At 51.1% G+C, this 17,538-nt stretch overlaps 5 protein-coding genes across 5 annotated transcripts; 2 read left to right on the top strand and 3 right to left on the bottom strand.

The window, feature by feature from the left end:
* Nucleotides 1-464: 464 nt before the first annotated feature.
* On the top strand, nt 465-2,696 carry A1O9_08005 (uncharacterized protein; the record flags this gene model as incomplete). The annotated part of the gene is made up of 1 exon (XM_013403560.1): nt 465-2,696. The coding sequence occupies one exon, from the start codon at nt 465-467 to the stop codon at nt 2,694-2,696; it is 2,232 nt and encodes a 743-aa protein (XP_013259014.1).
* A 3,446-nt stretch (nt 2,697-6,142) lies between these two features.
* A1O9_08006 (uncharacterized protein) lies at nt 6,143-7,120 on the bottom strand (the record flags this gene model as incomplete). Its single annotated transcript, XM_013403561.1, has 1 exon — nt 6,143-7,120. A coding segment is annotated over one exon (978 nt), but the record flags the coding sequence as incomplete, so codon positions are not given.
* A 2,567-nt stretch (nt 7,121-9,687) lies between these two features.
* A1O9_08007 (uncharacterized protein) lies at nt 9,688-10,478 on the top strand (the record flags this gene model as incomplete). The annotated part of the gene is made up of 2 exons (XM_013403562.1): nt 9,688-9,787; nt 9,901-10,478. The coding sequence occupies 2 exons, from the start codon at nt 9,688-9,690 to the stop codon at nt 10,476-10,478; spliced, it is 678 nt and encodes a 225-aa protein (XP_013259016.1).
* A 61-nt stretch (nt 10,479-10,539) lies between these two features.
* Nucleotides 10,540-11,363, bottom strand: A1O9_08008 (uncharacterized protein; the record flags this gene model as incomplete). Its single annotated transcript, XM_013403563.1, has 2 exons — nt 10,540-10,890; nt 10,944-11,363. The coding sequence occupies 2 exons, from the start codon at nt 11,361-11,363 to the stop codon at nt 10,540-10,542; spliced, it is 771 nt and encodes a 256-aa protein (XP_013259017.1).
* Nucleotides 11,364-12,330: 967 nt separating this feature from the next.
* Nucleotides 12,331-16,722, bottom strand: A1O9_08009 (STE/STE11/CDC15 protein kinase; the record flags this gene model as incomplete). The annotated part of the gene is made up of 1 exon (XM_013403564.1): nt 12,331-16,722. The coding sequence occupies one exon, from the start codon at nt 16,720-16,722 to the stop codon at nt 12,331-12,333; it is 4,392 nt and encodes a 1,463-aa protein (XP_013259018.1).
* Between the last annotated feature and the right edge of the window lie 816 nt (nt 16,723-17,538).

Here is a 17,538-nt window from a genome sequence, read left to right on the forward strand (position 1 = left end):
GACTCTGAGTAGGCTGGTTCTCGTTCCAGGTTAGTTGTCTTCTTAGAAAGGGCACTGGTACGGTGAAGCATACGAGTGCCAAGGCCCGCCGAACGCATGGAATCATGTGACGAGGCTCTTGTCACGTGCCTAGCCTAAGAAACGTGCAGCACCCCCAGGATCCGAGGCAGGCGATGATGCGTTCCAAGGATCAAAAGAGTTGGCATTGAAATTCATGGTGATTTGGCTTCAAACCCTGAAAGACTCTGACTGCTCCAGAGCTTGGTGCCAACAGGGGCTCGGCGATCATTTTCAATTAGTTTTCATTCCAAGCTGCTGCTTATTCACGGGACCGATTATCGTCGCTCAGCCTTGTTGACGCGCTATGAGGCTCTACTAAAGCACTTCTTGTTTCAGCACAAATCTTGGTGAAGTAGAGGATACACCTTCATCAATCACAGTACAGCAACACTATTGATTCCTCCATGTCAGCCAGCGACAAACATGCGGCCATGGAAACAAATAAGCAAGCCGTTTCGTCGGAAACCACTCCCAACCTCATAGACCTGGAGCCTGCAGATACCCCTAAGTCGACTGAGGTTGAGGTCGAGGGCGAGGGCGCGGCACCGACTACGACTGAGGCTTCTGGTAAGCACAAGGAATTATCCTCTGTGCCATCACAAGCCGAGGACGACAACACCAGAAAACCCGAATCTAACTATGTCTCACGGCCAAAGGCGCTTCCATCCACTCCTCCTCCACCTGAGCCTCCTGCGCAGCACGAGAAACCATACCATGACCCTACACCTAAGACTCCTATCGTCTCTCGCCATCCCTCAGTTCGAGGAGCTGAAGAAGGAGAAGAAGAGTTTAACGAGGAGGGTCCTGCCTACAACCAAGATGTGTCGGAGCGGATGACCTATCGCAAATCAGAGAAAGAGAATGATCTCGAGTCAGCCTCGGAAATCCAGAGCATTATGGAACAGTTTGCAGACGCTTCCATTGCGCCGTCTAAAGAAGAAATCATGTCCCCTCGCCACGAGATGCCTGGTCCCATCCTAACTACGGGGGCCGGATTTCCACCAAGGAGATCTAGCCTCGAGCACCTGAGATCAAGGGATATGGATACAATAGCTACATCGCCGATAGCGACCACTTCTTCCAGCGAGAAACCTCTACCATCACCTCCCTCGATATCTCTCGATGACCAAAGGCCACTTCAATCCCCACCTCAAGGGCCGACCACAGCTGCCACCGCTCACGCACTTCCGCTGCCAGAACCCGACCCTGAACTTCCCTTTGACTTTCACCGCTTCCTTGATCAGCTACGGCATAAATCTGCCGATCCAGTGGCCAAATTTCTTCGTTCCTTTTTGACCGAGTTCGGCAAGAAGCAGTGGATGGTGCATGAGCAGGTCAAGATCATCGGTGACTTCTTGGCCTTTATAACCAACAAGATGGCCCTATGCGACGTCTGGCGCGAGGTCTCGGACAACGAGTTTGACAATGCGAAGGAGGGTATGGAGAAGCTGGTCATGAACAGATTATACTCGCAAACCTTTTCGCCAGCCATCCAGCCGCCACAACCTTCGAGATCACGTTCGAGAGGGCGGAGGAAAGAACAGCAGGAGAAGAATCAGCCCGCGTGGAGGAAAGGCCAGCATCAGGAAGACGTCGAAAGGGATGAAATCCTTGCGCAAAAGATCCGCATTTACAGCTGGGTTCGCGAGGAGCATCTTGATCTGGTGCCCGTCGGACCCAATGGTGAGCGGTTCCTGCGTCTTGCCCAACAGGAATTGTTGAAGATCAAAGGTTACCGAGCCCCGAGGGACAAGGTTATCTGTGTCCTGAACTGCTGCAAGGTCATCTTCGGCCTCCTGAAGAATGCAAAGAGCTCCGACACATCAGCTGATTCATTTGTGCCTTTGTTGATCTTTGTGGTATTACAGGCCAATCCAGAGAATCTGGTATCGAACATTCAATATATTCTACGATTTCGAAACCAAGACAAACTTGGAGGCGAGGCTGGCTACTACCTGTCGTCCCTTTCAGGGGCTATACAATTCATTGAAAATCTGGACCGCACCACCTTGACAGTGTCGGATGAAGATTTCGAGCGCAACGTTGAACGCGCAGTGTCTGAGATTGCTGCGCAGAATCGTAAGGTGGAAGAGGCGGTGAGCCCACGCTCATCATTCCAGGAGAAATCTACATTGGTGGAACCAGAACTCACACCAAGAAATTCCATGGATGTGACTTCCACCAGTCCCATACGAAGAGATCCGCGAGGTATGGCAGGCGGCTCCGAGGGCGGCTCCGACGACAGTGTGGTAGGCCTCCTACGGACGATCCAACGACCTCTATCCACAATCGGACGTATCTTTTCCGACCAAGAAACATCGCAAGAAAGGCGACCAACCTCAAGCCCAGCACCTCCTTTGAATGCAGCGAGACTGAGCTCTGCGGTCTTCCAGCCCCCGCGCGGCGAGGCTGGCACGCCCTCTTATGATGCACAAGAAGCGGCCGCACGGCAAGCCAGTGCTGAGCTGGCGGAAGCGAGACGCATACAACGCGCCGAGCACAAGACTGTGGTGGAGACGTTATGTGGGATGTTCCCAAACCTCGATAGGGAGGTCATCGATGATGTGGTACGCCAGAAAGAAGGTCGGGTTGGGCTTGCAGTTGATGCATGCTTAGCTTTGACCGCCGGAGGCTAGTTAAGCTGTTGGGCGCTTTTGTGCATAACAACTTCTTTGCAGAACTTCTCTTCCTGTGGAGATCGCAGGCTACAGCCATGATTCTAGTCTCGCAGTACCACAACAACTTTCCATGAGGCAGCAAAATGTGCCCATAGTCTAGACCAGGGAGCATTGGTATTCGCTTGCTATCTTGACTCCTCGTAGTGTGCATCGCTCTGGGGATATCCAGAATAGTGGCGCTGTTACATTTTGGCTCATCTACGGAGCACAAGCAATTCAACTGGGCAGTATGACCCGTAGAAAGCGGCTAAGCCAGAACACAACGGGGGCAAATTGAGTACGAGGAATGTTTTGAAGGGGATCACATCCTAGAAGCGTCGTTGTCGGGAGGACAAGCCTAAGGCAGTAGCGTAGAAGCAGAATCACGAAACTGTGAGGCATTGAGATGGAGAAGAATACAAACCCTGCTTTCGCCAGCACCTGTCGTTTCCTCTCCCTCGGTCAAAACAATCATTTTATTCAGTGGGTAGACCATTGTCTGGAAGTGAACATGCCCTGCCAGTTGAGGAGCCATGAGCCATATTCAATCGGTGAGCCTCGTCCATCAGCCAGTCTGCAAACGCCCAGGACCCATGTTCTGACCACGCGTCTGTGTCAGCGACGATCAGGGACGACAAGCCACACTGCCTTGGTCGGCGAGTATCGACTTTGAATCTCGCGACCATGAGACGGACATCACAGCGCCGGAATTCGAGCCCTCCGAGTCGCCTGAGCCTGGCCGAGTCGCCCATCATAACCTGCCTCATCCATACCCATTGCGGGATATCATCTCACGACAACAGCCGCGATCAAGATTTTGGTGTTGGTGCTGAGCTTCGCGCACGTGCAAGCAATTCTCAATTCCAAGCAACGGATGAACGTAAACCAGCTCCGAGATCTCCGACCCCATGAGAGTACGACATAGGTAGTAGTTGCAAAACAAAGACTCAGGTTCGCTGAGAGACTTTTCGCCGACCCAGATAGACTTCTACCCTCATGTGACTCGGAAATACCGGGCGACCCACCACGAAGAAAGACATGGCCGGAATACAGTACAATGAAACGGAAATTCGGGTTTTCGGGTTTTCCGGAGATGTCGGTTTTGGAAGTTCAAGTTTGTCAAGAGTCATGCGGTCGTGTTACAACTTACAGATGCTTGTGGCTGTGGACGCTGTGGAGTAAGAGCAGGGCAGATGCAAGGTGGACAGAAGGAAACAGAGGGAATGTGCGAGAGGAAGCAACAGAACGAAAGACTGTTGTTGTTGTTGTTGTTGTTGTTGTTGTTGTTGTTGTTGTTGTCGTGGTGTTCTATCTCCTGACTTTGATGGTCAGGTACGAAATGCTTCTCGCGACTAGTGGGAAGGAAGACTTTCGAATAATTATTGAATTTGGCGACGCTCTTACGAATTATTGCGACTGGAAATTGGATGCCTTGCACGATTCAACAGCCATGTCCTCCGGTCTCCAGTGGCACTATGTAGGACTACATGAGGGAGCAGTGAAGATCTCAGCTCTATAGAACATCCATCCATTCCATTCATTCGTCCCATCCCATCCTATCCAGGGCAAGCTCGCTGAAGTCTCCGTACTTGTACTCGCAATTTGCTGGTGGAGGCCCGGGGACCCTCTCTCAGACCGCGCGCGGCCTCGGACGGTGAACTTCCATATTCGGTCGATTTCGACATGGGTAACAGGGGTCATCGGATCCGACCCTTTTCTTAGTGCTCCATGGGATCGGGAAAGTCTATCTCTCCTACTGGGACGGGAAAACACGGCAGCCGCGGTGAGTGAGGACAAGGGAATTCAGAGAGTGACAGCCTTACGAGGGACACGAGCTGAAGTGGTGGCTCACGGCTCACCAGCTGTATTACTGATGGCCAAAATTGTGACGGTTTCTGGTACCGGTGACCATTTATTATAGAGGACTACCTTGTACTTAGGATATACGATCTGGAGTACTCAATAGCTTACACCGCCAGTAGCGCACGAGGTCCCTCGTGCAGCAAACAGAACTATTATCGGCACACCTTGATTGATTGATTGATTGATTGAGGTCAGATCTACCCGCTGGCGTTTTCGCTGATACGAACAGGAGTCAGATGAATCGAGATCCGCAGGCCAAAGAAAGCTGATGAGATCATTTGTAAACTGGGTGGTTAGCTAGCTTGTTGTACTCGATAGTGCCTGTAAGTTCTCGCAACTAAGTAGACGTTAGTGAAAGCGATGGTTTCAAAGCCAGTCTAGAGAGAAAAAAAACAGAGTTTCACCTTTCAGTTGTGCATGAGGCTGCATGTTGCTAGGTGCCGGATTCCGGAACCCCATGGGAATTAACACTAAACCGGCAGAGAGAGGGCCATGGTTGGGTCACCTCGACCTAGCCGTGGCCGGACCACGCACCCACCATGGTAGTCCGTGCTTCTGTGCCAACCATTCGTAGACTGGAGGAGTGTGCAGGCTCTACTCGTAAATCCTACGATTTGCTGGTCCGGGGCACCATAATTTCGACTTAGCGGTGGCACGACTAGCAGGTAGTGTCGCAGTACATACCCGGGTAATAATGGACTCAACTTCCACGGGCATGGCAATTCCACCGGGCCTGGAGCCCATCCACCGGAACCTCGCAGCCCAGCCTTATTCGATCTCGATACCGAGAAGGTTTTATCATGCACCTAACCACTCGGTAGTAGTGTAGATCTAAGGGAGCTAGCTAGGCGAACTGTTGGGCTCAATATGTCAGCCGCCGATTGGTACGCCAGAGAAATGCACATGTTTTCTTAAGTTCAAGTTGTTTTTCTGGCGGGCTAGAGACGATAACTGATTCTATGGCGGGATGTGTCTTTTGGCCCCGCAATGGATCAGACGGCAAGGTCTCTGCATGGCGATCCATGTCCAATTCGTCATGAGATACCCTCTACATACTATAGTGGGTAGAAAATTAGGAACTCTAGAATAAGTATCACTAGCTTGACAAATGGGAAGTAATCGCCCCTGCATGAACAAGTTGGAAGCTCATCGAGACACTGCGAGGAGAGGAGAGGAGAGGAGAGGAGAGGAGAGGAAAGAGCAAGTATGAACGCAGATGTCATATTCTGTCATTAATCTGCATCATGGATCACAAAACTAAAGCGCAAAGATCCCAAGGATCTGGCCTTTGCTTGACCCAGCAGCTTAACTCCTTTTCCAAGCCCTTCCAGATGTCAACCCTCGCTCCAGCCTTGTACCGGGATTTCCCAAGTAGTTCTGAGCCAGCCTTGACAACAGCACATCTGCTTCTCCAAGAAAGCAAAAAGTGCTGTGTGCCTAAATTCCCATCACTCGTCGTCATCAATCAGTTCTGTGTATCCTGAAGCCTCGTCCAAGTCGAAGAAATCGTTGACGCTGATGGCGAATCCGCGCGTCGACATCGTGGGCATCTCATCCGTCGTTTGGCTTTCTTCTTGCTTCACATCCTCTTCCTCATCCTCCATCTGCGGTCCGGGGCTTAAACCGGAGGAATGCACGTCTGAATCCCGATAGGCGTTGTTGTTGAAAAAGCTAAATTCGGAGATCGTAGTGTCGCAGTCAGGGGGAAACATCCTTTGTAACAGCCGCTGGTTGAATTCCATGGTGTTCTCGAGACTGAGTCCCATTTCTGATTCCTCCGCTTTCCGCTTCGTGCTTGTCGTTAATGCGCTCGGTGCCGGTGGTGGTGGCATGTCCACCTGGTTGGGGCTCAGGAGGTCTTCCACCAGGTCCTTCTCATGGTCTGTCAGGCGTAGACCGTGTAACAGATATCCGAAGCGGCTGTCTCGAAGTTGCTCGTAGATCCCTGGGTTGGGGGTGGGGCAGGATTCCGGGTTGTCGGCAGTCGATGATGAGTTGTCAGTGATGAGTGATGCAGGCGAGCACGAATCGTCTTCATGTTCGTGGTGCATGATCGACAGTCTTCTGGGCCCTTCGGAGCGTTGCGGCTGGGTTTCGGGTTCAGGGCTGTTGGGTATCGAGTATCGAGATCGGTCGTTAGGGTGGAGGTGGTGGAGATAGTTCTTCAAGATCGATGGCTCAATAAAGCTGGGTAAGCATGACTTGGGCGTTGCAACACGTTTTGTATTCGCCGAAGGTTGCATTGAAGATATCGGGAGTTTGACATCTGAGTTGGATCTCTTGATTGTATTCTGAATGCTCCCCAAGGGGGAAGCGCTCTTGTTGGGTTGAGAGGCGGCCGAGAGAGTGTGTCTTCTCTGGTTGGCTTGTGAGTCGGGTGTTGGACGAGCTGGCTGGTGCTGCGGCTGGTGCTGCTGTCGCTGGCCTCGTGCGAGCCCAGCATTCAAATCAAGTTTGCGCCTCTTGTTGGCTGGCTCTGTCCACTTGTTTCCAAGGGCTTCGAGTTCTTCGCGAGGAAATAGCAGGTCAATATAAGACATGGTGATTAGCTGTCTCAAAAAGTTGCCGAAACCATTTATCGCTACCTAGGTAGCAAAGAATGTGTGCTGTGGTTATTTCCGGCAACATATACAGTGGGTGGTTGGTAGGTATGTATATCGGATGCTAGAATCAACAAGGGTGCCAAAGAGAGACGGCAAAAACCACACTGACGGACTGGAGATTGTTTATATTAATCATGCAGGAATAAACAATCTGACTTTAAAATCCACTAGAAAGCTTTAGGAACTCACGGCATGGTCATAATTACATTATGCCATGGCATATGCTTTTACTTATTTTTACGGCCGTGCAATGTCTGACGCTGGCCTCCGGTAAGCAACTTGTGATGCCAGCAACGCTCGGCCCGAGTCGGAAAAGGGTAGGAAATCAGAACCTGCCCTCGCTTGCGAAACGCGATCGAAGATGTTTAGGGGCATGGAGCAGCGCCCAGACAGATGCATGAGAGCCAGGACCGGGGTTAATCTGTGCATCCCGCCAATTCTGGGCCTCGTGCCTTGGAGGGCCCCAGGGGGCCCCTCCCGACCCTCACGTCAGAGCTCCTGGGCAGAAAGCCAACGACAGAACAAGCCACACTGCTGGCGAGACTAGGCTGACGATAAAGGCCCCAGTTTGCGGGACAGGTTTGATGGTGGGTACGGCATGGCGGAGACGCTTCAGGGGGGCTAGGCCACCTTTGTTCATGGAGTCTCCGGAAAGCCCCGTGGTTCTGCTCATCCCCGTATCCTGAGTCTGGACTGAATCTCACAGTTCCCAGCCCACACAAACCATGCGAGACCACAGCCTGACAGGCCATTTTGGGTGTTGAGGATCACCTTCTGTTCCGGAGATCACTACCAAGGGCATCTCCAGCTTCGTGTTCCCCTGTCCCCAAGCTGTCTTGGAAGGAGAATGAGTGGCCTGCCAACTTCACGGCCAGAAGGAATGGAACCTTCTATGCACACCTGCTCGTATGGTATGACGGTGTGCTTTTGCGGGAAGAAGGCGGCCGCATTCAGAAACGGCTTCAGGTTTCTCGTTCTTGCGCAATGGGACGACCTTGATTCGACGGAAGGCAGAATTCGAGCTAGGGACGACTACCAGCCTTGACAATAGAGTGGACACTGCTCCCCTCCTCCTCCAACATCTCCGTCGGCGTTGTGGGTAAAAGGTTTTTCTCCGGCCGGACCGTTGTCAGGTGACCGGCAGCTTTGGACGACTGTGCGAGTTAATCGCCGTCTTGAACGCTTTGTACGGAGTACAGCAGAACTTCATAACTAGACGCTAGGAGCCGTCGGCTCCGAGGCGTTTTGCTTGGCCTATCCATCTCTCCACGGGACCACGGGACCATCCCCATGGAAGTCGTGATTGACCAACTTTATGTAAGCTAATGACAGTCGAGATATGGTCTCTTTGTTACTACAGTACGAGGACTCCGTAGCTGAGACCTACAGTACATACACATCCGAGGAGGATTTATCTCCTCGAGGACAGATCCAAGGACTGGTTAGATCGGCCCTGATAGGCCCAATTGATTGGCCTTCCTCAACGGTTTATTACTCATCTGGCGATCCGCTTTGACACGGGATATGCCCCTCTGTACGATTCTTCTGGGTGCCTCTACAACTGGAATCGTTCAATCATACGAGTAATCGACTGATGGTTAACGAGGCTGAGATAGTCACCATCCACGCTGATGCTTCGGGTCTAGATGCATAGCCTGAGATAGTTAGCCAGCCGCGGCGGTCTTTTAGCCTTTGAAGCCAAATCTTGAAGCTGTGATGCTAACCGCCGCCGTTGATGGCATGTCCCTTGCAGTCGCTTGCGTTGGCGTCTGTGACCATTCCTTGCACCACATGCACGTCGTGGAATCGGATGTCCTGTATTTCGAGCTGATTGAGTGAGTAATTATAAACAATGGTCAGGGACCCGACACTGGGAACGGCAAAGGATCGGATATTCGGCGGGACGAGAGGTAAGGCTGGCGCGGGATCGTGTCAGAAATTAGTCCATTGTCAGAAGCGGTCTTGGTCGTCTGTGTGCAAGCCACCAACTACACCTCGTGAACCAAACAATTCAATCATCGCTTACCTCATTCATACTTTACTGCTACTCGCACTGACGAGTTTGAATGAGACCCTCAACAAGCCCTCCCTCCAGCTCTCAGCGTCCCAGCTCTCAAAACACTAGATCTGCATCATTCGACCTCAGGAAATGCCTTTGCCCCGCACTTTGGTTAACATACACGCCTGATTGACCTAAGCAAGGCACCAGTCTAACTAAGTAGACCTGCGTCAGGTGGGAACCTTGAACCCCGACCAGGCAAGCCATCAAGTACTTTTCTCATTTCTTCTCATTTCCCATCTGGTTCTTCTTCCGTGACTTAGCCAGCCTGCCGGTGAGCGAGAGCACGGCCAAAAGAAACTACTAGTGCAACCCTAGTCTTTGTCAGAAACTCGCATATTTCGCAATCTATCTCACAAAGTAAAGAGCCCGGTTAAGAGCCATTTTTCTTTATCGATATCTCGAAGGTCGTGCATACTAGAAGTTATCGCTCGTTATCAGAATTATGGGCCGCGCGGTAAATCCGGAGGACGACAACTGGTTCGGTATCCAGGATCCTCGGAAGAGGAAACAGATCCAGGATAGGCTCGCTCAACGAGCTCGAAGTGAGTCTTCTGATTGTTTGCTTGCTTGATGGAGTTGACAGTTACGCTTTTCGTTCAATTGTGGTTTTCCTTTTCTGCCAGCCTATTCATTCTTACATGGTCATTCAATCCAGGGAGGCGACTGGCCGAGTCCAAGAAATGCGGTCCTTCGTCCTCCTCCGCGACGGACTCCGATACAGGCGATTATACCAGTGCCAGTGGTGGTGTGAGACAGCCCAGCCGACGTTGTGAGCAAGGCTCTCCTTGCCTGGTGCCGAGGATACCACGGTCTCCTTCCGGCTCTTACTACCAAGCACTAGTCCCGACCAGCAATCCAGATCGGTCTTTTATGTGCCAGTTACCAGGTTCAGTCTACGCCGCACTCTTCAATAACGGTTCGATGATGGGCATTGCGTGCTCGGTGAACGTCCCAGATATTTCCCGCCCCACCGGCCCAGATATCCCCGAGTCACTACACCCGACGAAGCTACAGCTCACCACTACTCATCCATTGTGGATCGACCGGTTCCCCTTTCCCAAGATGAGAGACAACATGATCACGCTGTTGGGAATCATCAACGAGGAAGAGTTTCTCCGCGACTTGTTCTGCCTGACGAGTTTTAGCCTCGAACCCGGGTCTCCTCCCTGGGATCCTGCAGGATGGAAGATTGGGAGAGAATTCTCGGAGAAGTGGGGTTATTTGTTTTATTGATATGCTATGCTACTTCTCGACCGCGCCAAAATCCTGCAAATGCGCCTATCTACCCACCCCGTCACGCTGCTACGATCGCATCCCTGATCGCCGTTGCCAGCTCGATCGGTTGGCAAACGTTAGGACAATGGTCGCTGTCCGGCATGCGGATCACGTTGACTTTGCGTCCTGACTCTTTCTCGATGTTTTCAATTCCCTTGTTCTGAAAGTCCGGAGGAAGAATGACGTCCTTCTCACAGAAGACCCACGAGACGGGGACGTGTTTATAAGCGGGATAAGTCAGTTCTCCGACAAAGCTTACTGCCGAATGACGCGACATCTTCTTGACCTCTTCGATGCTCTTTTCGAGAGGGAGCTCTGAAAATGTGAGTTTCGCGCTGCTTTCGGGATCTGCATGGTACATGAACCCTCCCTACCACGTCAAATAAGCCTCGGGCGACCTTTGGAACTGAAACTTGGACTCACCTCGACTTCGATGAAGCTGGGCACGAGATCTCCCATCAGCGACCTCAACGAGTTCCCCGGACTTGGCACGACGGAAGTCACATAGACCAGTCGGATGATGCCGCCCGGCTTGCCAGCAGCCTGTCGATCCGTCTTCACAATACCCTTGGCCGCTTCTGTCCCAACCACGCCTCCGTACGAGTGCGTCACAAACACCACGTCTTTCCCCTCGTCCGCCAGCTTTTCCGCAACAGCCCTGAAATAGTCCGCATCTTCGTACATGGTCGCGGCTTCCTCGGGTGGCAACCGACTGGCCGACGGCAGGTCGTTCACCAGAGCTTCATATCCATATTCGCGTAGCTTGTCAACAGTTGTGAAGTAGAAGCTCTTGGGCGAGAAGGAGCCCGGGATGATCACGATGGTCGGCTTTGTTGCGCACATATTTTCGAGTTGATGGATGCTTTTGGTCTGCGGCAGGGGAGACACACCGCTCCGGGTGGTGCGTAGTAGTCGCAACGTCACAGGACAGGTGCAAAGGAGACAATGGTAAGGGAAAGAGTAGAGAGGAGTATGAGTTCTTCGCTGTGTATATTCAAATGTCACCAGTGACACAATGCAGGAGCCGTAAATGCAACCCACCAGAGAATCATTTTAATTTCAGCTCGCAGATTGACCCGGGGAAGCGAGGGGGCTTAAGTATGTACCTAGACTTTGCCAATACATGATAACCAGAACACATAGGGACCGTGCCTCCACGGTAGAGAACGAGTCTCTGGTGGACGCAGGGACGAATATCAGAATATGGGTTACATGAAGTCAGAAATACGCACTTAGCCGAATGCTCGGCTACTACTCTCCAGTATATTGCCTGGTCGGATATAGATCACGCGATTGAATGGGCCCGCCCTGACTTTCAAAAAGCTGGGAACCGAAAGGAACGAGTCATGATCAATGGGAGAAAGATACAGGGCCAATCACTACTTGCTTGAATAAGTCAAAGAGATGCCTTTCTCCGCAGTGAATTCATCATCTCTCTTGAGAAAACCTCAATGCCGCTTGATGCCGTTCATCGTTTTGTACCTGCAGCCGAGTTGCTCTATGTATTCCTGATTGCCTGGTCCTTGTTCCTTGGAATATCAGGGCTAGCAGATGCCGTATCTGCTTTGCTCCGTGTCTCAGAATCTCAAAAATCCCACAACAAGCTTCAAGTCGAACACGACAGCCCCTGGCTGCGCCATAATCCATTCAAATGTATAGGGTTGAGCATGGAGGTTTGTTGCCTCTGTCCATCAATCATTCATCATGCTGCGTAATTTGCGTGATTCGTTCTCCAACGTGCTCGTACCCATGTACGCCATGACTTTCGTGGGGCTGGTGCGACACTCTCGTACGCCTTCAGATGAGGAGCTTAGTTCCACCGGTCATCTGTGTTTGTGCCTCTTCTTGCGGTTGTTCTTCGAGCAGAACTCGCAACTGTCACCTCAACACGTCCTTGGCTCTGACTATCGCTGGTTCCACTTCCATTCACACCCCGCCCTGTCCCAATCGCCCCGCGACTGTGACTGATACTGCTTGAATGTCCATGTGCACGCCTCTCTTCCCGCCGTGCTCGACTTTCAGCGACTGGGGTCAACGAGATAGGAGTGCTCCCACCACTGCCATGAGCACCATACTGTGACCTAGTGTCCTTGTCACTGGGTCCTGAGCCTCGAGCGGAAGCGAGCATGCTCTCGCGCGTGCTTTGCCGGGAAAGTCGATGCTGACCTACTACTGAAGCCGTTGACTGACGCGGTAGGCGGGTCTTAAGTCCTGCCTCGGGCATCGCACCAGCAGTCTGTGCTCGAGTAAGGCTTGGCATCGCAAAAGCAGGCGAACTATCTTGCCTGTAACCTGATCCGTCACGGCTAGCAGGACGCATGACGTTTGAGCCATTGACATAGACCCCATTACGTTGCCTTCGTGGAGTCTGCGCTACAGGAGCATCGTACATATTGATAGAAGCGCGTTCAGACCGGCCAAGTTGGGGTGAAGTAGGCATGCTCATTTGGCGCTCCAGCAGGTGCGGAGGTGTGGTGGAGCTAGTTCGCCGCTGGAACTGAGGATGTTTTCTCCTTGCGCCATTTACAGCAGTGGCACTGCCTTGACCACTTTTGATGCTAGAATTATCCGTTTCTTGGAATGAGCGCATGAGTTCGCCTGCCATGCTACGAACAAGGACCGCCGAGTCAGAGAAAGACAGGTCGCGTATAACATCATAGAGACCATATTGGTCCAGGAGGAAGCCTCCCTCTTCCGTCGCATCGCAAATGCTGCCAATGATGCGAAGCAGGTTGAGACGGATGGCGGGCTTATTATGGGTCAACTTTTGGCCCAGAGTCTCAAATAGATGGCCACTTCGAGCCATAGAGGCAGCAAGTGGCGGTGATAGCCGAAGCAATTTCTGGAGAGGCTCCAATAGATTCTCAAACGAGGTGGATTTGCTGCTCGTGAGTGCAGCGACAATAGCAGAGGTGAAGTTTTGATTCTCCAACAGATGGTCCTCTACTCGCGCAGTCTCCTCTTGTAGCCAGGTAAATATGGCATCCAATGCTGTAACTTGCCAATACGGGTCGGAAAGCAGAGAAACGTAGAAAGCAAGACCTTTATTCTGCCACAACTCTCGTCTGGCTGCTCTTGTCGAATGTGCCATATCACACAGGATCGGTAGGGCGAATTCCTTGACTGGGGTCTTCTCTTGTTTCACGATTTTGATGAGGATGGGAATGATGCCAACCAGAGCAGCATCTTCTTGTCTTCGTTTCGACAGCCGGCAAAGATTGTAGATTGTGTTCAAGATCTGATTTGACATCTCCCTAAAATGTGATTTGTTCATGTTGTTGCTGAGAAGTTCAGATAAAACATCAATCGCATTCGAATTGTGCAGCGCATCCAATGTCGTGGAGAGCATTGAAAGATTTTTGATGAACTTGAGCATTGTCACCTGATGTGCTGGTGCCATCCTTTTGAGGTTTTTGAGAACTCGATGAAGCACTGTCCTCTCTGCCACGAGTTCTTTGACATAATTTTCAGCCTGTGAAAAGACGAAGAAAATGCTGGCAATGCGGCCCTCGCAGAGATCAGCAAGTTCCTTTTGGTCGCCAGAATCGGCAGGTTCTAACAAAACTCGATTCAAAACGAGCGAAAGTGGCTCCAAAACTGAATTTCGAGACAAGATTCTGCAGAAATCATTTTTGGGGGTTGAGCCCTGCAGCTCAAAAACACTCCAGATGCCATTGACCCCGATCAAAACCAGCTCACGGTCATCATCATAATCATCCTCCAGAAAATCAACCAACACTGTTAGTCCGCCTGCACTCACAAACATCTGCAGGATCAGAGTCGACGTTTGGTACATTTGCCTGACGAACGCAGCAGCTTCCAGGCGGATTTCTCTTGGAAACTTTTTCGATGCGAACTTGTTGATTTTGGGAATCCCACCAACAAAACAGACATTCTCCTGGACCTCCTCGTCGTTGAATATGATTGCATTTACAATCCTGAGCAGATTGAGCACAACGTCAAGCCGCATACAATCTTCCAAAATCTCCAGTATGGGAAGGACACCATGGGCGCTGACTATGACATTTTTGGTTTCAGGGAAGATTTCAAAAAAGTTCATGAGGTCTTCCGATATCTGTAGCAATGCATCATCATCCTGCAAGACTTTAAGCTGGCCGACCAAGGCTTCGACGTCCGTCCTCAGACGGGCATGCTTGTCACGAGCAATATTGGATTCGAGGTCTGGTTCGGGTAAACCCTCTTCGAGCTGAGCGAAAGGATCGTCCTCGTCCTCACCATCTGGAAGCCAAGAAAGATTGGAGACTTTGGACAAAATTAATTCTGAATTGTCCTCACTGTCGGGCTTCTCGAATACTTCAGCTGTCTGTGCAAAGACGTCAGAGAAGTCTTCGTCTTCCTCATTTTCAGCAAATCTTTGAATCTCAATGGATGATCTCGTTCTCCGCATCGATAACTTGTTCTTGGGTGGGGGATTTCTTCGTAAACTCCCTCCAGCCTTCGGCGGCCGCATACTCTGCATCAAATCTGTGACACTTGGTGATTGTAGGATCTTGGAAGGGCCTTCCTTGTCTATATGCATGAGTCCAAATTTAGTATCGAGGGCCAGTTCATTTCCCTTGATGATGTCAGAGTAGTCTTCGATTGAGCTTTCTCGATATAGTCTCGTGGGAGGCTGCTCAGGTGCTGCTTTTGGCTGAGGGGGCTTGCTTTTTGATAGATTTGTAGTTTGACGCGCTGAAGGCAGCGATGCTTTCCGTGGTGTCGGTGACGGGGCCGTCTTCGCTCTTGACTTCGGAGGAGCTTCAGACTTATGGCGCGAGTGTCCTTTCTCAGGTTTTTTGGCAGGAGCTAAACGGACTGTTTTTGAATCATCAGAATTGATAGTAACAGTGGCCTTCAGGGTAGAGTCTTGGTCCTCTGCGTTCTCGTTTTCTTTCCCGAATGCAGTGTCCATCGCAGCGAATCCTTTCAGCCTTTCCGAAGATAACATGCCGCCAAAGTTTTCTTGAGATCGGAGATGAGGCAGTTCCAAAGCGCCTGGTGAGATGGCTGTAGTAAAATCGTTGTCCCAGACATCGTCGTCTTCGACAGAGCGGAATCGTGTAGTATCCGTATTGAATGCAGGGATTGGGGACTTCACAGGGGATTTGAGATTGTGCAGTTCTCTTGCCCCTGGTCCTGGACTAGAGGTAGAAGCTCTTGAATTCTTCCTGATGGTGTTCCCATTTGGGGAATCCTTCAAGGCTTCGTTCCACTCCTGGACACTCTTCACAGCCTCTGTATATTCTGTGGCATTCTTTGGTGCGACAGAATCAGTGCGTCTGGCGTTCGCGATCCAGGGATGCTTTAGGAGCTTTCTTGCAGAGACTCGTAGATTTCGATCTTTCTGGAAACATTGCATTAGGAAATCGAGGACAGCGGGTGATGCGCCCTGTGGCAACGGAGGGTGGTCGTCGTTGACGATTCGAAACAAGGCAGGCATTGGCTGAAGTGTGTGATAAGGTGGTTTGCCCTCGAGCAATTCGATGACGGTACAGCCTAGACTCCATATGTCGGAAGCGGTGGTCGCCCCAGTTAATTCTATCACTTCAGGAGCCATCCAATAGGGGGTTCCTACAACGCTTGACTCTGTCAAGCCAGTTGTCCTGCTGGCGACGCCGAAATCTGCGAGCTTAACCAAACCTTGCTTGGTGGTGAGAATATTGGCGCCTTTTATATCACGATGAATGACACCTTGTTCGTGTAGATAGACGAGCCCTTGAAGAACCTGTGACATGTACAGAGCAACCAAGTTCTCTGGGAACCTGCCGAAATTTTTGGAAATGGAATGAAGGGAACCATTCTCACAGTACTCGAGGACGATGTTCAGGGTCTCGGGGGTCTTGACGAAACCGTTGTACTTGACGATGTTAGGGTGGTCGAGGTTCTTGAGCAAGTCGATCTCAAGCATTATGACCCTAAGCTCGCTTTTGGGAAGGTCTGCCAACTTGATCTGTTTAACGGCAACGGTCTCACCTGTTCCCCAGTTCAGTGCACGATAGACGGAACCAAAAGCACCCTTGCCCAAGCAATCGCCCAATTGATAGTCCTTCAATTCAGCAACATCTTGGGCCTTCGTCTTGTCATCTCTCTTCGTCGGGCTCGAAGGAGTTTTCGATGAGGGGCGGGTTCTGAGAGGCAGACAATCGGTAGGTCGAGCACTGGGGATATCATCTGGAAGATCGGTAGTGCGAGCGGGCATTGTGGAGGGATTGAAAGGAATTGTTAGCGAACGGCGGTGAAGAGGGCGTTGTTCATTTTCTATGAAGTTGTCTGCGATCTGCCTGACAGTAGGGAGTGATTGGCGGATTGATGCGAGGACCAGAGGCAGTTTGCCGTAGGATAGACGTGGGTAATTGGGATTGTTCCTGCAGCATCAATAGAGGGATTGGCGAGTTGATGCAGCTGCCATTCGCTTGAGCAGGTCAGACGGAGTGGTGTACTTCGGACCGTTTGTTGATCAACAGCCCTTGGTGTATCTAGTGAGAGGGAGTGTAGCGTGGAGTGTAGTGTAGATCAATCGCACCAGTGGCAGTACGGAGGATCGATTGAGGTCCAGGTACAAGCACGAGATTGGCTTGGCTAAGATGCAAGATGCAAGATGCAAGATTCAAAGTGGATGTGTGAGGCGAGGGAGGGTGCGGATGCAGGCGCAGGCGCAGGCGGAGGTGCAGATTGTGGAGGAGTAATAGGTAATTACTCGTACAGCAATAGAGTATGATAACAGAGTAATAGAGTAATAGTGCCGTACTACTCCGTACAGTAAATTGTAATGCGACTTAGACTGTGGAACTCGCCGGAGTTGGTGATGATGCTTTTTGAGTTTTGACGCGTTTCCGCAGAGAATAGCACGCGACTCCCAATGTCCCTGCCCATCTATTCTCCGTACCTTTTTGAGCACACTGGCCTAGTCATCTATCATCATTGAAAACCCAAAACATCGCATTGTCTTTGTCGACTCTAGATATAGTACAATTCTGACAGAACCATTGAGAGGGGTGTATTCCAAAATAGTGCC

This window comes from Exophiala aquamarina (genome assembly GCF_000709125.1).
Source record: "Exophiala aquamarina CBS 119918 chromosome Unknown aczIA-supercont1.6, whole genome shotgun sequence".
Classification (NCBI taxonomy): domain Eukaryota; kingdom Fungi; phylum Ascomycota; class Eurotiomycetes; order Chaetothyriales; family Herpotrichiellaceae; genus Exophiala; species Exophiala aquamarina.